We start from the raw sequence: 16,324 nt of genomic DNA, 5'->3' as shown, positions 1-16,324 counted from the left end.
TGTATAATCCAATGACACATGAAAACAACAACCAAAATGCGAACTTGATGATGATATATTTTAGGGTAAGCTTCAAATACCATTAATGTGGTTTCGTACTTTCCCACTTTAGTATCATATAGTTTAAAGTGTGTCAATTTAGTACACTGTGATTTTTTTTTCTCTTTTCGTCAGTCTTTTATTAACTTTTTGTTAAATTATATATAAAAAAATATAGATATCCCACCTGTGGTTTATCGTATATTCACTTTAGTACCCTTTAGTTTTAAAATTGTCACTGATTTAACGAAAAAATTAGTGGAGATGATTTAAATCACATGGTATTAAAGTGATATAGTGCGAAAACCATAAGGATGGTATTTAAAGTTTTCCTTATATTTTAAGCTAGGCACAAAATAACAAACTTTAATACTAAAATAAAATTCATTCGAATGGAAAAAGAAATGAATATCAAAACAAAATGAGGAGTATTTCTTAATTGCTATCAATTAAGATTCTATTCAATCAAATGAGCAAAGCAATTATATTAATTTAGGCACTATTAATGCCAGATTTACTTTTATTATTTTCAGAAAAAAAATGCGTTGTATATAACTTGAATTTTACTTATTTTTCTTTGTCAATAATAAAAACAAGCTCTAAAAATATAAATTCCTAATAATTTAAGAGAGAGCACTTATAAATAGTATTAATTTTCCAGGAGAATTAAAATGACCAGATACATTGAATCTGATATTTATATATATCAATTTTGTTACCCTCTTTTACACATTCCTTTTCTCATTAAAAACAAAAAAGGGCAAATCCGTAAATTCACAACACGGCCGAACTGTTTCCACCAATCCCCGGATTCCTTTCCTACTCGAGATACAACAGCGCCGCAATACGACCCCCCGTATAGAGTTTTCTAAGCGAGACTAAGATCCACCGTTAATAGCCTCAAGCTCAAACTCATCTCAGCCGTTCAATCACGTCGCTCCGCATAAAAAGTTTCCGAATGCAACTCCGCATAATTTTCCGTTCACACCATATTTGCCTCCCCGAGGTGGAACTTATCTATATACAGCTGTTACCTTCCTTATATACAAAAAGATTTGAAAAATCTCAACCGTCCATCAGACGCACCACTACAAATCCAACGGTTGATCCACAAATCCCACGCAGTGGCAAAATCGTTAATATCTCCTTTTCAAAGCCTTATTTTAAGTCAATTTTGCATAGCGTAGGGGCTGAGGAATCTCAATGCCTTTTTCGGTATCCCGCCAGATCCCGCCGCCAACTAAGGACAGAGGAGTTGTGTAATTATACAAATTTTTTGGACTTATGTGCAAAGTTACCACCGTATAGTCCGAGTATTTAAAATATCGGCCCTTTTCTCTATCTCTATAACCATACATCGTTACTCCACTCTTGTGAATTGCGATCGTTCCGAGGAGGTCTCCGGTAGGCGAAGCCCTAACCCTAGATTTTCTTTTTCCTTTTTTATTAGTTTCATTGTAATCATCTCTTTTGGTTTCTCATCGCGGATCTGGTTCGTTCGATTTTGCAATTTCTATTTTTTTCTATTTTTTTTTCGGTTTCTCCTGTTGTTAATCTACTTTGTTTTCTATTTCTACTAGAGGGGGTTTGGGGCTTTGAATTTTGAGAGTAATCGATGGAAATTTTGTATTTTGTGACTATTTTATAAATTTTCTGGTTATTTTTTAAAATTTAGTTCTGCCCTAAATTAGCGATATTGTATAGATTTGGTCTTTGAGGTGGAAATCAATATATTTTGGGAATTTTCGATTTTTACTTTTTGTTTAATTATTTTATTATGTTTTCTTAATCCTTTGATCATATGCCCAACATAATGTGAATATGTGGGCTTTATTTTTTTGATCCTTTTTTACATATATCTTTAGCTTTTTGTTATTTTAAATAGTTTCAAATGGATAAATTTGTATCTTTATTAATCGCTGTTGAAATTTTGGTGCAATATTATACAGCTTATCATAATTAGTAGATTGTATTGTATATGTAAGCGTTATGGTTTATCAGATAGTAATCTTGTTTGCGACTATGTTGCATGTAGGTTTTTTTGGGGTGGGGGTGCAACATAGAATTTTGATTCTCCTTTAAGTTAAATAATTTTGTGGTAATCATATTTAGTGTATTCTTTGCTCAATCCTTTCTTATATTCCTTAAAATTAAGGATTTTTGGTACCTTTTTCTTACCATTTGATGTTTGGGGAACAGTTTTTGTTGTTGCAAAAAAAAACTAAACTAAAACACCCCTTTTTTCTAGGTGATAAATATGTTGGAAATTAATTTCCACAGTGATCTTAGTTTTTGATTAAAGAATTGTAGTCATGGTTATTACATCCACATAATTGAGAACTTCGTATGTTGAATTTTGTTTTTTTTCTTCTACAAAAGTTTGTATAGCACTGTCCATTGTCTTTGTTGTTATTTCTTTAGTGACTCCAATATGCCATATTCGTATACTCAAAAATAAATTAGAAGAGCTCTAAATTTGTTGGCCAAAAATTTTACTTTCTGAATTACTATTCTGATTGTGTAATTTATGATACTTTGTTGAGATTTTACAGATATTAGTGATTTGTTGTACTATCTAATACTTGTGGAGCTTCGCGGGTCTTAATATTATAAAATATGACGTTCTTAAAAATAATTATGTATCATAGTTGGTTAAATTTTCACGGTAAACTTGTTCTTTTGTTTGCTAATTTGTTGTTCTTATTGTCATTTTATTTGTTAATTATTTATGTATCTTGATAGAGCAATGGCTACAAATTCAACACTAAGACTCGCTCTTTCTGTGGCCTTCTTGGGATCGCTGGCCTTCATCTTTGGTGTCGTTGCGGAAAATAAGAAGGTTTTATTCTCTCTAAAGTGCTTCTTATCTTAGCAATGAATCCTGAGCATCTTAAAATCAAGTTTTGATTGATATATATTTGCTTGTAGTTATTTGATGATGTATTTTTTATATCTTTTGTAGCCTGCATCTGGAACAATAATTCACGGAAAAGGTGTTGTTATCTGCAAGTTTCCAAACGACCCAACAGTCGCTCTAGGGAGTTTATCTATCGTCGCGCTTGTTGCAACTGCTATTGTTGGCCATTTTGCTGTGTTTTTCCCGTACAAAGGAAAGTCGGTTCCGCAAGAAGTTTTGTTTCGAAGCACTTCCTTGGCGGTATTCTTCTTTATCGCGGAGTAAGTCTCCTTCACCAACTTATTCTATCTTGCATCCCAAATTTATCTTTGCGACTGTATATGAAAGTCTGGAGTAGTGAGTAAAATCAGGAAATTCAACTCCCGGGAGCTTAATTTTTGTAGTAGCTACCAGCTTAAGGACAGATGCTCTTTTCTACATGAGTTGTCGCATGCTATATTTTTTCATCTAGTGATGTACGTTGTTCTTTCGTATTTAACCATGCAATCATTTCAACAGATAAAACTTTAGTGGAGCTCGTTTGACTTTTGGAAATGCAATTCTATGAGATTATTTCATGGTTTATGCTGTATTTCTAATGGATGCCCTTTATTACTCTTCGTTAAGGAATACACCAAGGGTCTTTTTGGATGCTTGAACAAGTCTTCGGGTGATAATTTTTTCGCTCTTTTGTGATTGAAAATTACATGCTTTAACTTCAATCCATTGCATTGTCCTACTAATAATGATATTGAAAAATATAATTATTCCACCTATGAAATGTTTCATCATCTCTGAGTAAGAAGTACTTTGAGGCTTGTATATTAATTTTGCGGCTGCAGCATTTTTAATCGTCAATCACCGAAGGGCTCTCACTTAACCAAAAGTGAAATGTTGAACCGAAATGCTCATGCCTCTAAACAGGCTTAAAATATTGACCATTTTCTCTTATATCTAATTTGTCTTATTTAATCAGGATTGTCTCAGCCCTAGCTCTAGGGATGATGATGTGGGCAACCATCACCGAAGGCCTTCACATTTCGCGCAACGTCCACCATGATCTCAGCACCCAATGCCCAACTGCTAAGACCGGGCTGTTTGGCGGAGCCGCCTTCTTGGCCCTGGACGCCGCCCTCTTCTGGCTTGTGTGCCAGATGCTGACGATAAACGCAAGGGCTGATTACTTGGATGAGAATGATCCTAAAGGTGAATATGGCCAGGTTTATTCTGCAGAGTATGAGTCCAATGGGGCTGCTCCTAAGGTTTGATTCGGAACATAGTTGGTAGTACTTAGCTTTATTTGTAAATATACCCGATCCGTCGAACAAAACAATTGGTTGATGCATCTATCTTTTTTCATAAACCTATGTGGGGCTATTAATCAGCAAAGACTGTTTGGGCTTAAATTCTACCAGGATTATATTAGATGTTTCCATTCATTTAGCTTGAAAGTAATTGTTGGTTGCTGTGATGTGTTTTTTTTTTAATTTGGAAAATTGTGAACTCCTGCCTGTCGCATTTGCAATTTGCTATCTTGTTATTCAAAATGTTGCTGTCTTTTTCTATTTTTTTGTTAAGTTGTTTGTAAGCATCCTTTATTAGGAAGGATAGCAAAGTGCTATGCTTTGAAACGGTAGTAGATACACCACGAAGGGCGCTTTTTGATGGTGTTATCTTTTTTCCCCTTTGTTCTGCTTAATTATTGAATTTTACTCTTGTTATGCTTGACATTGTTGGAATCTTAATGCCATTTCAAAATGGGCCCAAAAGAATCAACGCTGTAATGAGATTCTGCGCAAAATATATCTATCTGATAGAGCCAAGCAATTACTACATAGCAAGTTCCAGGGATTTTAAAGCTATACCAAATAGCACATTTTCTTGGTACTACAGAACAATTATTTTTGAGAACATATCCATTCAAGATGGTATTCAATGCCCTACAAGCACAAGCATTTCTTTAAGAAGCAATCAACTTAGCTATGCAGAATCACAGATTCAGCTCTTGCGTACATATCATCAGAATGAAAGTTACATGGCAATGCTGCACTATTAAGCACACGGAAGGTTCCAAAAAAATTAAAAAAAAAAAGAATACAAAAAGCTCGAAAAAGTTAGAAGCAATTGACTATGCAGCTTATGACTAGAGTCCTTTTTAGATGGAATCTGATGTCATTAAGTGTCCTTTTTACTTGAAATGCAGCTTACTATCACTGATTTTTTATTGCTTTCCTTCTTTCTCGTGCTTGGCCTTCGGGGTATTTCTGAGCAAGTTGGATGTTCTTTTTATAGAGCAACGTGAAACAGTAGAATATATATCAATTCCCATTCCATAATATGAGCAAATGCCAGCTGTGAACAAGAAGAAATGTTTTTCTTCTAGCAGAGCTTCTGGTTCCAGGTAGAGAAACAATGTAGGAGATTTGTCTGCTGAACAGTGAACACTTTATTCTTGCTCAAAATCACTGTTTAAATTACCTGTCCAAAGAGGAGAAAAATGAGGTCAAAAGCTCTATTATTTCCCAAAGAAAGCGAAAAAATAGAAGAAGAAATGCATACGATGTTCTGCTTAGACCTGAATCTGGAGAGGACAAAGGATAGAGGGACGAGCCACAAATTATAGAACAAGAGAAAAGTAAAAGATTAAGGAAAAGAAAATAAAAAAGAACAGCATTCTCAACGAAATGTGAAAATCGAATGTTTAAGAAGCACCATGAGCTGCATCAGTTTCTGTACCATAGAGTAAGTTGTTTTTTTTTTTTACACCTTCTTACTCGTTAAGTTGCTCTTCTTGTATCTCCATCATTCAGATTTCTTTGTGATGCTCAACACCACTCCTGCACTGAGACACGCGGCGACAAAACCCAGCGATATCTCCGTTGGTATGTGATAACCTGCCAGATGTAATTTCAGCTACATGAGTGAAAGAAATCAAATGGAATATAGAAAGAGGAAATACACGTTTTTAAGAATCTGATGTTATCCAGCAAGCCACTGATGCACACAAGAAGAGCTGTGCAATGTTAGGTTAGATGATAATATTCTATGATGTTCAGTAATTACTTACCAAAAAAATCGAATATCATCTTAGTCCCTATGAAGCCCAAAACTGTGCCAATAGCAGGCTGCAAAGAAGAAGTTTGAAGTTGCGAACCAGCAATACATAGCTATAAAATAGTCTGACATAATGGAGCACAATAACAACAGGGACACAATATAAGAGCAAGTTCACACTTACCTGTAGATACTCCAACTCAGACATACTCTCAGAAATAAGTATATAAAGCGACCTCAGACCTGCATGATCAATTATTAAATTATGTAAACAAATGCAACCAAAAATAGCGAACTATGAATTTATCTTCTAAGAAAATAAACTAACAGTTTCGGACATACTTACTTGGAAATATATGATAAGCAATTAAAACTATATAAAGCAAATTTTCTGGGGTTTATTGGTATGTCACCAAAGTTCACGTGTTTTATGCCAACTGACTTGTTTTTATGACTATATATCCACTACTATCCTCCTGCACATTTTATTCCATTTATAGAACTACTCGACTCTGGTGACAATGGAAGAGACACAATATGAGCCAGTCTACATAAAGATCTTAATACGAACTCCACCATTACGATTCTATGTTTCTAGCATAGTCATCTTCAGAATCAACCGTAACTGGTAATCATTGTGTAAGTAATTTCTTGGGAATACTAATCCACTTCATTTCTGTATCAGATTTTATACCTAAGATACTATTTAGAGGACATAATCAATTAGAGCATCCGGTACATCTTTCCTAAATTCCTTAAAAACACTGAAACATTTCAAACCAATTCATTGACAACTTTGCAGGAGGAAAGGGCAAATAAAAAATAGCTTGAAGAAGACAATATGAAGCATTAACATCAGATAAATACACTACAAAATTAACATAGAATATCAGTTGTGTGGGTAATAGAGCTCTTGAAGAGTAAGGCATTACCTGTAATAGCAAAAAGATTTGAAGAAAATACAATGAAAGGATCCCTTGTGACACCAAAAACTGCTGGTATTGAGTCAATCTGCAAGTAAAAACATCTTCTTCTCGTATTAAAATATAGTTAGCAGTGGAAATCACAAAATTCACAACACACAGAACAGAGTGCGAAGGAACCTACAGCAAAAGCAATGTCACTTAGCTCAACCACCGCAAGTGTTAGAAGTAAAGGTGTAGCCTGCAAACACATTTCCATCCATCAATACGCAAATAAACGACATGCCATTCAAAAGATTCAACTATTCTTGCCTATTTGTAATGGACTTACTTTCCATGCCCCATCTTGAGTTGTAAAGAACCGATGACCATCATAATAAGCTGAAACTCAAAAACCAGATGATAGGTGAATATTATATAATCATGTAACTATCCAAATGATACGTCTAAGGGGAAGACAGGCAACAGCAAAAGAAATCATAGCTAAAGGAACAAGAGTATCTATAAACAACAATTGAGAGATAGTTACAATATCTAGCCGATTCTAATCAAGCATCTAAACCATGTTTGTTGAAATAGACACAAAATATTGTATAAAAACCTTACCAGTAACAGGAATGAACTTTTGGCATGTTTTCACAATAAAATTATCAGCAAGGTCAGTCTCATCCTCTTCAGCAGAAAACAGCTGTCGCAGAGTCACCAACATATAGATTAGTACACTGAGAAAAGTTAGAGGTTACTTTGAAGCTTCCCATAAGAAAACTTGTAACTGAGTATGTATAGGGAATCACCTTATGTCTAATTTCAAGAAACCAAAAAAAAAAAAAGAAAAAGAAAATTGCAAATGCAGTATACATAGACTCAAATGTAGTTAGAAGTTCTCTTGAACTCCAATTATAAACACGGCTATCTCCTATGGTTCAGAAATCAGAAATTTGCTTGTTCTTGACAGTTTTTTTTCCTTTCTTTTTCAAGTTTCTTGCAGCCAATATGTTAAAAATGGGCAATGATAACTTAAATATTTAACATATAAAAATCTTGGTCTATATTTGCTAAGGAAAGAAATTCACCTTGTAGGAAGAGAATAGAAGGATCAAAGCCAGCAACAAGTTCACCGCTTCAAACCTCTAAGCATAAGCACGAGACATTAATATGAGAGGAACAAGAAAACCAGAGTTAAGAAAAAGATGGGTAAAATGTATGCATAGTCCATCTAAGCAGAAAAGAAGGGACTAGTCGCAATATTGAGATAGTACAGCGACTACCCATACGTTGGCCTAAAAAAATCTGAAAAATATCAAAGCTTAAGATTAACATGCACCGAATCTTGAATTAGAAACCTGAAGAGTGGCTGCACCAAGCAAGATCATCACTGCACGAAAGATGACTGCTCCAGCTATACCATATGTAAGCACCCGGCTCTAGGTTTAAATGTAATAACGAATATATTAGCACAACAATATAATCCCAAAATGAAGCCGCCAGGTAGTACATCAGTATGCAGACCTAAGAATACCTGATACATCTTTGGCACTTTGAAGTATCTAAAGATCAGGACAAAAACAAAAAGATTGTCCACGGACAAGCTCTGCTCCAAAAGGTACCTGCAGTACAATATAACCTGACCATAATCATACAAGCTACTATTAACAAGATGATTATTAGAATCCATTCTTTTAAAAAAATACAAAAAATATGTATGGCCAAGTCCTGCATTATATCATAAGTTCAGAAGACACTATTCGCTTAGCAAAGGAACATGTGCATGAATCGATCCCAAGCCTACAATAAAAGTAGTGAATAGTAACTGGGCAACCCAGCATCAAATTAAACAGTGCACCCAGTATCTAGAATAACATTCCATGCATACCCTGCAAAATATTCAGATGCCTTTCCTACTCCATCCTTGAGACCAATAGCAATTCCAAAAGTCACAGCAGCACAAACCTGCAAAAGGAGAAATTGTTTGAAGGAACAATGTCAGGTCCACTGAAGAATATATAGTCCAGAGAGAGAGAGAGAGAGAGAGAGAGAGAGAGGGAAACACCCACCATCATCACACTATCATATATTGATTTCGTAATTCAATTTACAATATACTCACCCATAATGCAACAGTTCTGAAAGAAGATTCTACATGAGTCGATACATCTTGTCCAGAATCTGGAGTAGAATTTGAAGTGAGCCTTCCGTCATTGTCTATTTTATCATGTGTCTGAGTACTAGACGTTTCCAACTCTTCTGCAGATTCGTTTCAATATCAATATCATATGTATTCCTTTCATGAATAGATCAGACAACACAAGGTCCAGAACATAGATGTAAAACTTCAGAAAATTAAAGAAGAATTAACAATCAAACCATAAGACTCTTTTTGAAGTTCAAAAACAATGACAAAGAATCTCTCTCAAAAAAATTATATACATAAAATAAAAAAGAAAAACCGTTGCAGTTCAAAATAACCCATTGAAAGCAGATGCTAGTATAGTGAGGGCCAAACATTACTGCATAGTTAGCATCTCATGCACGACTTTGATTCCCCTGTAAAAGGTTACTCTTGAAAGACTTTTGCAGGTTATATCTGTGTAAAAATGAAATTCTCATTACTAAGACATTGTTTAAAATATCCAAAAAGAAGAGAACACATAGCTTTTACTGCCCATTAAGTTGAAAGATTTAATTTTGTTTCCGCTCAGGTTATTCATTGATTTTTTGGTCCTCCATAATCCTTGAAGAAGGGTGTTATTCGTCTTCTGTCAGAAGTGTGGATGCAGGACATAAGGCTTTAATTCTGAAGCTTTTATATCTGATTCCCTTCTTCGGGAGCCATTTTGGTCTAAATTTTTGTTTTGAGTCATACTTTTGAGGACTGTATAAAGCCAAGCAAATTTAGTTGTTTCTCCACTTCATCATACATGTTAAAAAGTGTTTCGATTTTACGTACATAATGAAACTTACCGAACATACACTCGTCTAGGCATGGAACAACTGCATACCAATCAAATGCCGAAAAAGCCAACTAAAGGAAGGACATTTCAACAAACAACTAGTGGATCTTCTCCTATAGGACAAATTAAAGACACAAATGCAAACTCTTCCTCTCCATGGTGAAACAAGATAGTGAGGATATAGCTCACCTGTAACTGATACATCTTCCTTCTCCGTCCCTTTCGCACACCATACCCTTAACGAATCCCCGCGGCGACAGCGAGCTGAAATTGCCCCGGTTAGGTCCATGGTGTGTGAGAAATCGAAATCGAACGTGTATAAAAGGAAGCATCGAGTTCGATCAGAGGAGAAACCCTACCTAAAGAGGAAGATGAGGAGGAGGTGGTGGTGGCGGCGGCGGCGGCGGCGGCGGCGAAGAGAGAGCGGGATAGGGAGTAGAGAGAGCGCGCTCGGCGAGGAGAAGGGTCGAAGCGGAGAGGGGTTCGAAGGGTGGGGCGGTGGATGGGCGAGGCGAGCGCCATGGCTCCTCTTAGAGAGAGAGAGAGAGAGAGAGAGAGAGAGAGAGAGGGAGGGAGAAGCGGGGATGAGGGGAGGGGGGATGATAAGGGAGTGACGGGTTCGTTGGGCTAGTTTTTGGTTGTTTGTTTTGCTTGGGACACTTTTTTTTACATCGGAATATTCAAATAAGTACGCAAATTTATTGCCACTTTGGAAAAATTGCATCACGACCCCATCAATTATGTGGAAATTTAAGATAGACCTTAAACTTCTTGTCCTATATTTTTTTTGTATAAATGTATGGAACTTGCCTGAACCGTGGACTTTCAAAATTTTAATTTTATCATTCAATTTTTTTAATTTATTTAATTTAAGTTGATCAATAATAATTCGAATTTAAAATTTAAGTTTTTATATATTTAGTTATTATACTTTATAAAATTTTTATAATTATAAACTCATTAAAAAAAAGCAAATGGCTTAAAATTTTTAAATCAAAATGTCATTGACTACTGATTTAAATCAAAAAATAAAAAAATAAATAGTAAAATTAAATTCGCGAAAAGTTGATAGTAAACTTAAAATGATCAATAATTTAAATAAGTTACCTATGATTTGAGTTTTGCTAGAATACTATCGATAGTAAACGAGCCGTTTTACTACCTATTTATTTTCGATGATAGAGCTTCCAAATTAACGATCGGCTCCGTTGAACATGATCTATATCACTTGAAGTGTTTAGAAATCAAATTTCAAATCTTTTCGACATCCTTTGCCTAATGATCAAAGGGTTTCAAAATTTGTAATTTTAATGGTCGATAAGAGGCGTTTTCTTGTTTAACGGCGTAAAGAAATCCAAATCAATTGAATTTTTATTAAAAAGTTCTTTAAACTATTTAAAACAAGATCTATACTCTTGATCTTGATTACAAGACTCCTACCATCATTTTTTAAAGAATATTTATTTTCAGTCATTCATTTTTCTGTTCACTTGATGAATAAAAAAATAATATCGAAAGTGCGTGAAATTTGATTTCTAGATAGTTTAAATGATTTAGATCATATTTACCGAAGCCAATCGTCAATTTGAAAGCTCTAACATCGAAAACAAATAGATAGTAAAACGGCTCGTTTATTATCGATAATATTCTCAACTCTATATGATTTTACCTTTCATTTTTCTGGTAATTTTTGCCGAGGCCGGTTTTCTGCTAAAAAGCCAAAACCCACATTGAGAGAGAGAGAGAGAGAGAGAGAGAGAGAGAGAGAGAGAGAGGAAATGCAACTCACGCATCTCATAAATTTTTTATTCATACCCGTTGTAGATAAAATAATATTTATATAAATAAAACAATGGCAATAATACCAAACAGCGTCGAAAAGCTAAGAGCTCATTTTAGCTTCTTCCACTCACCAAGCATTTTCTTATTACTTTCCCAGATAGAGAAGCAGTTCTCCTAAAGCTCTAACCAAACAATCATTTTTCTCTGGTACCCAAGTTCACAGTTCATCCCAGATAAATCACACAACTACGTGCTAAGATAAGCTGACTACATAGAGAGAGAGAGAGAGAGAGGGATAATTTCCATAAGTGGATTACATGTTAACAAACAAATTTAAACACAACATACTAGTAATAAGTAACATTAATATGACAGAGAATGGTCTCAAAAATGGGATCTCTTTACAGGGTAGGTGTAGAATGTGTATCACACCCGAACGAAAGAAAGAAAGAAATAATAGGACAGCAGATTCTTTACAGTCGAAAAAGCTGCGGGCGTCTCCGCCTTCTCGTGATCAGAAGAACATTTTCTCACAACAGTACATTCGAAACATGAAATTTTGAACAAAGCCACACTGCGAAAATAAAAGAAAAGAGCAACATGAGACCATTTGCTCTTTATTCACATGGATAGTTTCGACAGGAAAAAAACAATTTACACAACGACCACCCAATTACCTGATAGTTTCATTCTCCCGGTTGTCACTCCCCACCCAAGCTCAGAAGGATGAAACCCAGGCAATGGCAAATCCAATACTTGCTAATTGCATCTATTTCGAGTCCAATAAGAAGAGAATTATTCTTCTTCGTACGATACTAAGCAATCGATGTTAATCAATCTATAAAATTGGCAGGAAAATAATGAACGAAAAGAAAACAACGTGGGGGTCCAAGCTAATAGAAGTAAAGACGAATTCCAATGCAATTATGAAGAGGATTTTGGAAGAAGCTTCTAGAACCTTCAGGAATATGGTGTGTGTGTAGGAACACCACCTCCTCTCAGCGAAAGCACGGAGTTGTTGTAGTAGTTCTTAGTCATAGATGTAGGGTTGAGAAATAGAACAATTACGGTTATGTCATCGTGAAAATGTCTCCTAACCCCTCGACCAATCTTTTTCAGGTCGGAGTATCTCATTTCTCTTTTCTTTGCTGCCTCCTGAATCGCAGCTTTTACAAGTCTCCTTGCGATTCCCTGCAATTAGGAAAATATTAGTGATGACTACTGAATGTCTAAGTTATTCTATAAGGGGTCAATTGCAGAATTGGTCCACAAAGTTTGATCCAGATTTACCTGGATAAATCCTTGAGCTAACATATGACTTTCCACAATAAAACTTCCAGAGATAACAAAAGTAAAGAAAATAAAGCAAAAGCATATCCATGATTTGCAACATATCATTCATATATATGAGCGATTCTTTTGGATTATGAACATCACGAATAACTTATGCTTACTAAACAAGAATAATGATTGAGGAGAGAAATTTGCAGAAAGGATAAATTGGAGTTTAATCGAGCAAGTCAGGCAACGAGAAAGATGCTAAACTATACCAAGTCCGCGTAAGATGCCCAAGCACTTTACAAGTAATCTGTGATCACGAGAAGCATTAAGAGCTCTTCTGTTGCATATTAATGCAGAATAACAATAAGATAAATACGATCAAGAGAAAGAAGCTTTCCATTACATAAGCGATCAGAATTAAAAAAGAACGGGTAGAACAAGGTAATCGTACATTTCTGGGCGAGCTGTTAACTATATCGACGGCCTCTTGATTGCTTAAGTGCTCCCATAGACCATCTGAGGCAAGTATCACGAATTGATCTTCTGGACTGAGTTTATGCGTTACTATTGACGGCTCAGCACTAAGTATTGATTTATGGAAGGGCTGGGGAAGCCGGAACCTTGATAATAGAGGTTCTCGGTTAAATTCTGCATTTTTAAGATAAGCATCTCCAATAGATCTGGAAATCTGCACAAATAAATAAGATAAAAATGCAAGCACGAGATAACTAACATTCTCAAATGGAGTGAATTCTTCTACACTGCAATATCATAAAGAAAAAGAAAAGGAAACAAACGAAAAAAAAAAAAAACGCCCATTCAATGATGATTTTTTGAACTCTCGAAGCAAATACAGTAAGATATAACCTACTCGCAACTTGCCTGATGCAAAAAAGTAGGGATACTTCAAACAAATTATAAGATAATATTAACAAAACTTTTTTTCAATAGGAAGTTGGAAAAGTTACCTAATGCGAGCCCGCAACACGCGCAACCTTAGAGTATGTACAAATACTAATAATAAATTATTAAAAAAGGACAATTTATCTTGGCAAATGAATCACCTGTATGAGGCCCTTCACACGCCAGACCTTGTGTTTTAGAACCACAATATGCGGATCATCTGGGTGCAAAGAGCGCACTTCCTCTCTCACAGATTCGATGCTCACATTGTGCTCCTCTGAGATTTGTACAGCTGAGACCTCCCTAATACCTCTTTCCACTCTCCCTAGAACAGCACGAGAATCACCGACATTCGCAACATAAAGAATCCCGCCACAAATAACGCCCACCAAACAACATGAGCCAACAGAAGCGATTTGCGGCTTACTGAACCACTGCTTTCTCACAAGAGAGATAAAGCCCTCTTCGATCGCAGTGAATGCTTTTCTTATTACATCCACCGACATGCCGTGCTGCTCTGTAGCAAATTCTGCAGTGTACACTAATTTGTTATAACAAGCAACCGTACTACTGAATGCAAATATATTCAAACAATGATAGAGGAGGAATAGAATAAGATGTAGGGAACAACAGTTCAATCCTAATATAAAAATTTTCAGGCTATGCTGCACTGTTGAAAATTATACATGAATAAACCTTACGGAAAGGGAAAGCATGAAGCAAATTTGCCATATTATTGCATGTTTTGCATTGTTTATGACCTTTTATTTTTATTTTTCCTTATATTATATATGGTTAAGGCCACCTACATATGAACTTACATAGTTTTGACGTTTTAGCTTAATTTGCAAATTCATTATGAAAACCATAAAGAAACAAAAAGAAAGAGACAAAAAAGAGTTTGAAAAAAAAAACAATAATAATGAAGAACATCATCCATAAATACTTTTTTCTTATAGAAAAGAAAAACAAAACCAAACAAGCACAAAGACCATGGGGTTGCAAAACATATACAAATGGAGCCTAGAAATTACAAACTATTCACATGGAGCAAAAGTTCGAGTAAAGCTCTACATCTTAGGCTCTGAAGGAACTAGGCGAAGCTTTTACTTTCTGATACAGGGATGTCTAATTAATGATGCAAAGATTAAGCAATGCTTAACATGCGCATAACCAAACATATAAATCTATGTCTCAACATTTTCCAGTAAATAGCATTCTCAAATCTCAACCAGAACTATTTCCGAAAAATCCCTAAACTTCGACAACCTCTGATCTATCAATAACTCTTTATGAGGGGGATAGAAAAAGGGATTGCGCGGAGATAAATTCATACTTTTAAGATGCCGGAAGAGATTGTCGGCGATGTATCGCGAAGTCTCCGGGCCACCGTGCCCATCATAGATCCCGACGAACGTCCCGTGCGGCGAATTCGCACCGCCGAAGCTCAGCGGCCCCGACTCGATCTGGCTCCCGTCCTCCAACAGGTTGTTCGCCTGCACCACCGCCATCGAGAACTCGCCGCCGGCGTGGCGGCCCAGATCCTTGTACCACAAGAGCCCATCGGCCCTGCCTCCGCCGCCGCCGCTGCCGGAGTCGGCCTCCGGCGAGGGCTTCCAACAGGGGCTCACGATCTTCATCAGCGCGGAGGATCTGACCATCCCCTCATCCGAACAACCCGGCGATCGAGCCCAACGCCGCGCCGATTCCCGATCTCGGTTCCAGCTTCCGCTCGATCGACTTCGAGCGCATATACTTCGACGATCGAGCAAGGGATCGACGCTATCCCCAACCGAGAGCACCAAAACTCTTCGCCCCCCCTCTCTCTCTCTAGGGTTTCAGCGAAGAAGAAGAAGAAGGAGGAGGAAGAGGAGAAGTGGGAGGGTTTCGGGAGGAATCTGTGAGCGCGCGTTGGATTCGACCGTGGGATATATCGAAGAAGCCCATGCGCGGCTCCTTTTCGTGGAGAAGGGAAAAGGAAGGGGCAAAATAGCGGAAAGTTAAAAAGGGATTACTTCGCCCAAGTGAAGAGCCATTTATTAAAAAATAAATAAATAATAATAAAAATAGGGATTTACTTTTTTAATTTGTTTATATTTATTCATTTATTTATTTAATTTAATTTTTAGTGGAATTTTATGGAGGTGCCCTCTTAACTATGTGCCATTTTTAAATGCATCCTATAAGTTTTTTTTTTTGCTATAATCATTTTTTAGTGCTGATTATTTTCTAAGTTAAGTAAAAAATTTATTCTATTCTTTTTTTTTTGTTAGTAATTAGTCAATTATAAATTTCGTAAATTAAAAAAGAGTTACAATATAAAATATAAATTTAATTAAATAAAAGTAACTTAAATTAGACTATAAAATAGTATTTAAAAATGTGAATAGTTTCTAAAATAGTTAAGAGGTTTGATTTCAAAAGTACTATAGTTGAGGGGTCATTGTACATTTTTACTTTTTTTTTTATATGAAACAAAATGGGCAAAGATGAAA

At 35.9% G+C, this 16,324-nt stretch overlaps 3 protein-coding genes across 18 annotated transcripts; 1 reads left to right on the top strand and 2 right to left on the bottom strand.

Moving 5' to 3' along the window:
- On the top strand, window positions 1,303-4,500 carry LOC109708943. The gene is made up of 4 exons (XM_020230903.1): window positions 1,303-1,443; window positions 2,782-2,878; window positions 3,002-3,216; window positions 3,912-4,500. The coding sequence occupies exons 2-4, from the start codon at window positions 2,786-2,788 to the stop codon at window positions 4,201-4,203; spliced, it is 600 nt and encodes a 199-aa protein (XP_020086492.1). The 5' UTR covers window positions 1,303-1,443; window positions 2,782-2,785; the 3' UTR covers window positions 4,204-4,500.
- LOC109708941 (thylakoid membrane protein TERC, chloroplastic) lies at window positions 4,862-10,525 on the bottom strand. Of its 13 annotated transcripts, none has more exons than XR_002215846.1 (16): window positions 10,223-10,524; window positions 10,053-10,127; window positions 9,020-9,156; window positions 8,786-8,862; window positions 8,432-8,519; window positions 8,256-8,336; window positions 7,986-8,042; window positions 7,519-7,600; window positions 7,244-7,293; window positions 7,097-7,153; window positions 6,922-7,000; window positions 6,174-6,232; window positions 6,003-6,060; window positions 5,648-5,829; window positions 5,495-5,516; window positions 4,862-5,413 (listed from the first exon to the last, which is right to left on the bottom strand). XR_002215846.1 is itself a non-coding variant. In XM_020230900.1 (16 exons), exons 1-14 carry the CDS (start codon window positions 10,383-10,385, stop codon window positions 5,738-5,740), a joined length of 1,155 nt encoding a protein of 384 aa, XP_020086489.1. In that variant the 5' UTR covers window positions 10,386-10,524; the 3' UTR covers window positions 4,862-5,413; window positions 5,511-5,516; window positions 5,702-5,737. The 13 variants fall into 13 exon arrangements, 9 of the variants coding, with proteins under 9 accessions (XP_020086489.1, XP_020086490.1, XP_020086484.1 ...); XR_002215847.1 differs by having other exon boundaries at window positions 5,702-5,829; XR_002215848.1 differs by having other exon boundaries at window positions 5,710-5,829.
- LOC109709260 (probable protein phosphatase 2C 38) lies at window positions 11,936-15,832 on the bottom strand. Of its 4 annotated transcripts, none has more exons than XR_002215945.1 (6): window positions 15,166-15,832; window positions 13,991-14,358; window positions 13,378-13,614; window positions 12,604-12,836; window positions 12,323-12,483; window positions 11,936-12,219 (listed from the first exon to the last, which is right to left on the bottom strand). XR_002215945.1 is itself a non-coding variant. In XM_020231402.1 (5 exons), exons 1-4 carry the CDS (start codon window positions 15,488-15,490, stop codon window positions 12,606-12,608), a joined length of 1,161 nt encoding a protein of 386 aa, XP_020086991.1. In that variant the 5' UTR covers window positions 15,491-15,832; the 3' UTR covers window positions 11,936-12,219; window positions 12,604-12,605. The 4 variants fall into 4 exon arrangements, 2 of the variants coding, with proteins under 2 accessions (XP_020086991.1, XP_020086989.1); XR_002215944.1 differs by having other exon boundaries at window positions 12,323-12,414; XM_020231402.1 differs by lacking the exon at window positions 12,323-12,483.

Source organism: Ananas comosus, linkage group 4, assembly GCF_001540865.1.
Source record: "Ananas comosus cultivar F153 linkage group 4, ASM154086v1, whole genome shotgun sequence".
Classification (NCBI taxonomy): domain Eukaryota; kingdom Viridiplantae; phylum Streptophyta; class Magnoliopsida; order Poales; family Bromeliaceae; genus Ananas; species Ananas comosus.
The sequence above is the reverse complement of the archived record's forward strand: the minus strand, read 5'-3'. Positions and strand labels throughout refer to the sequence as shown.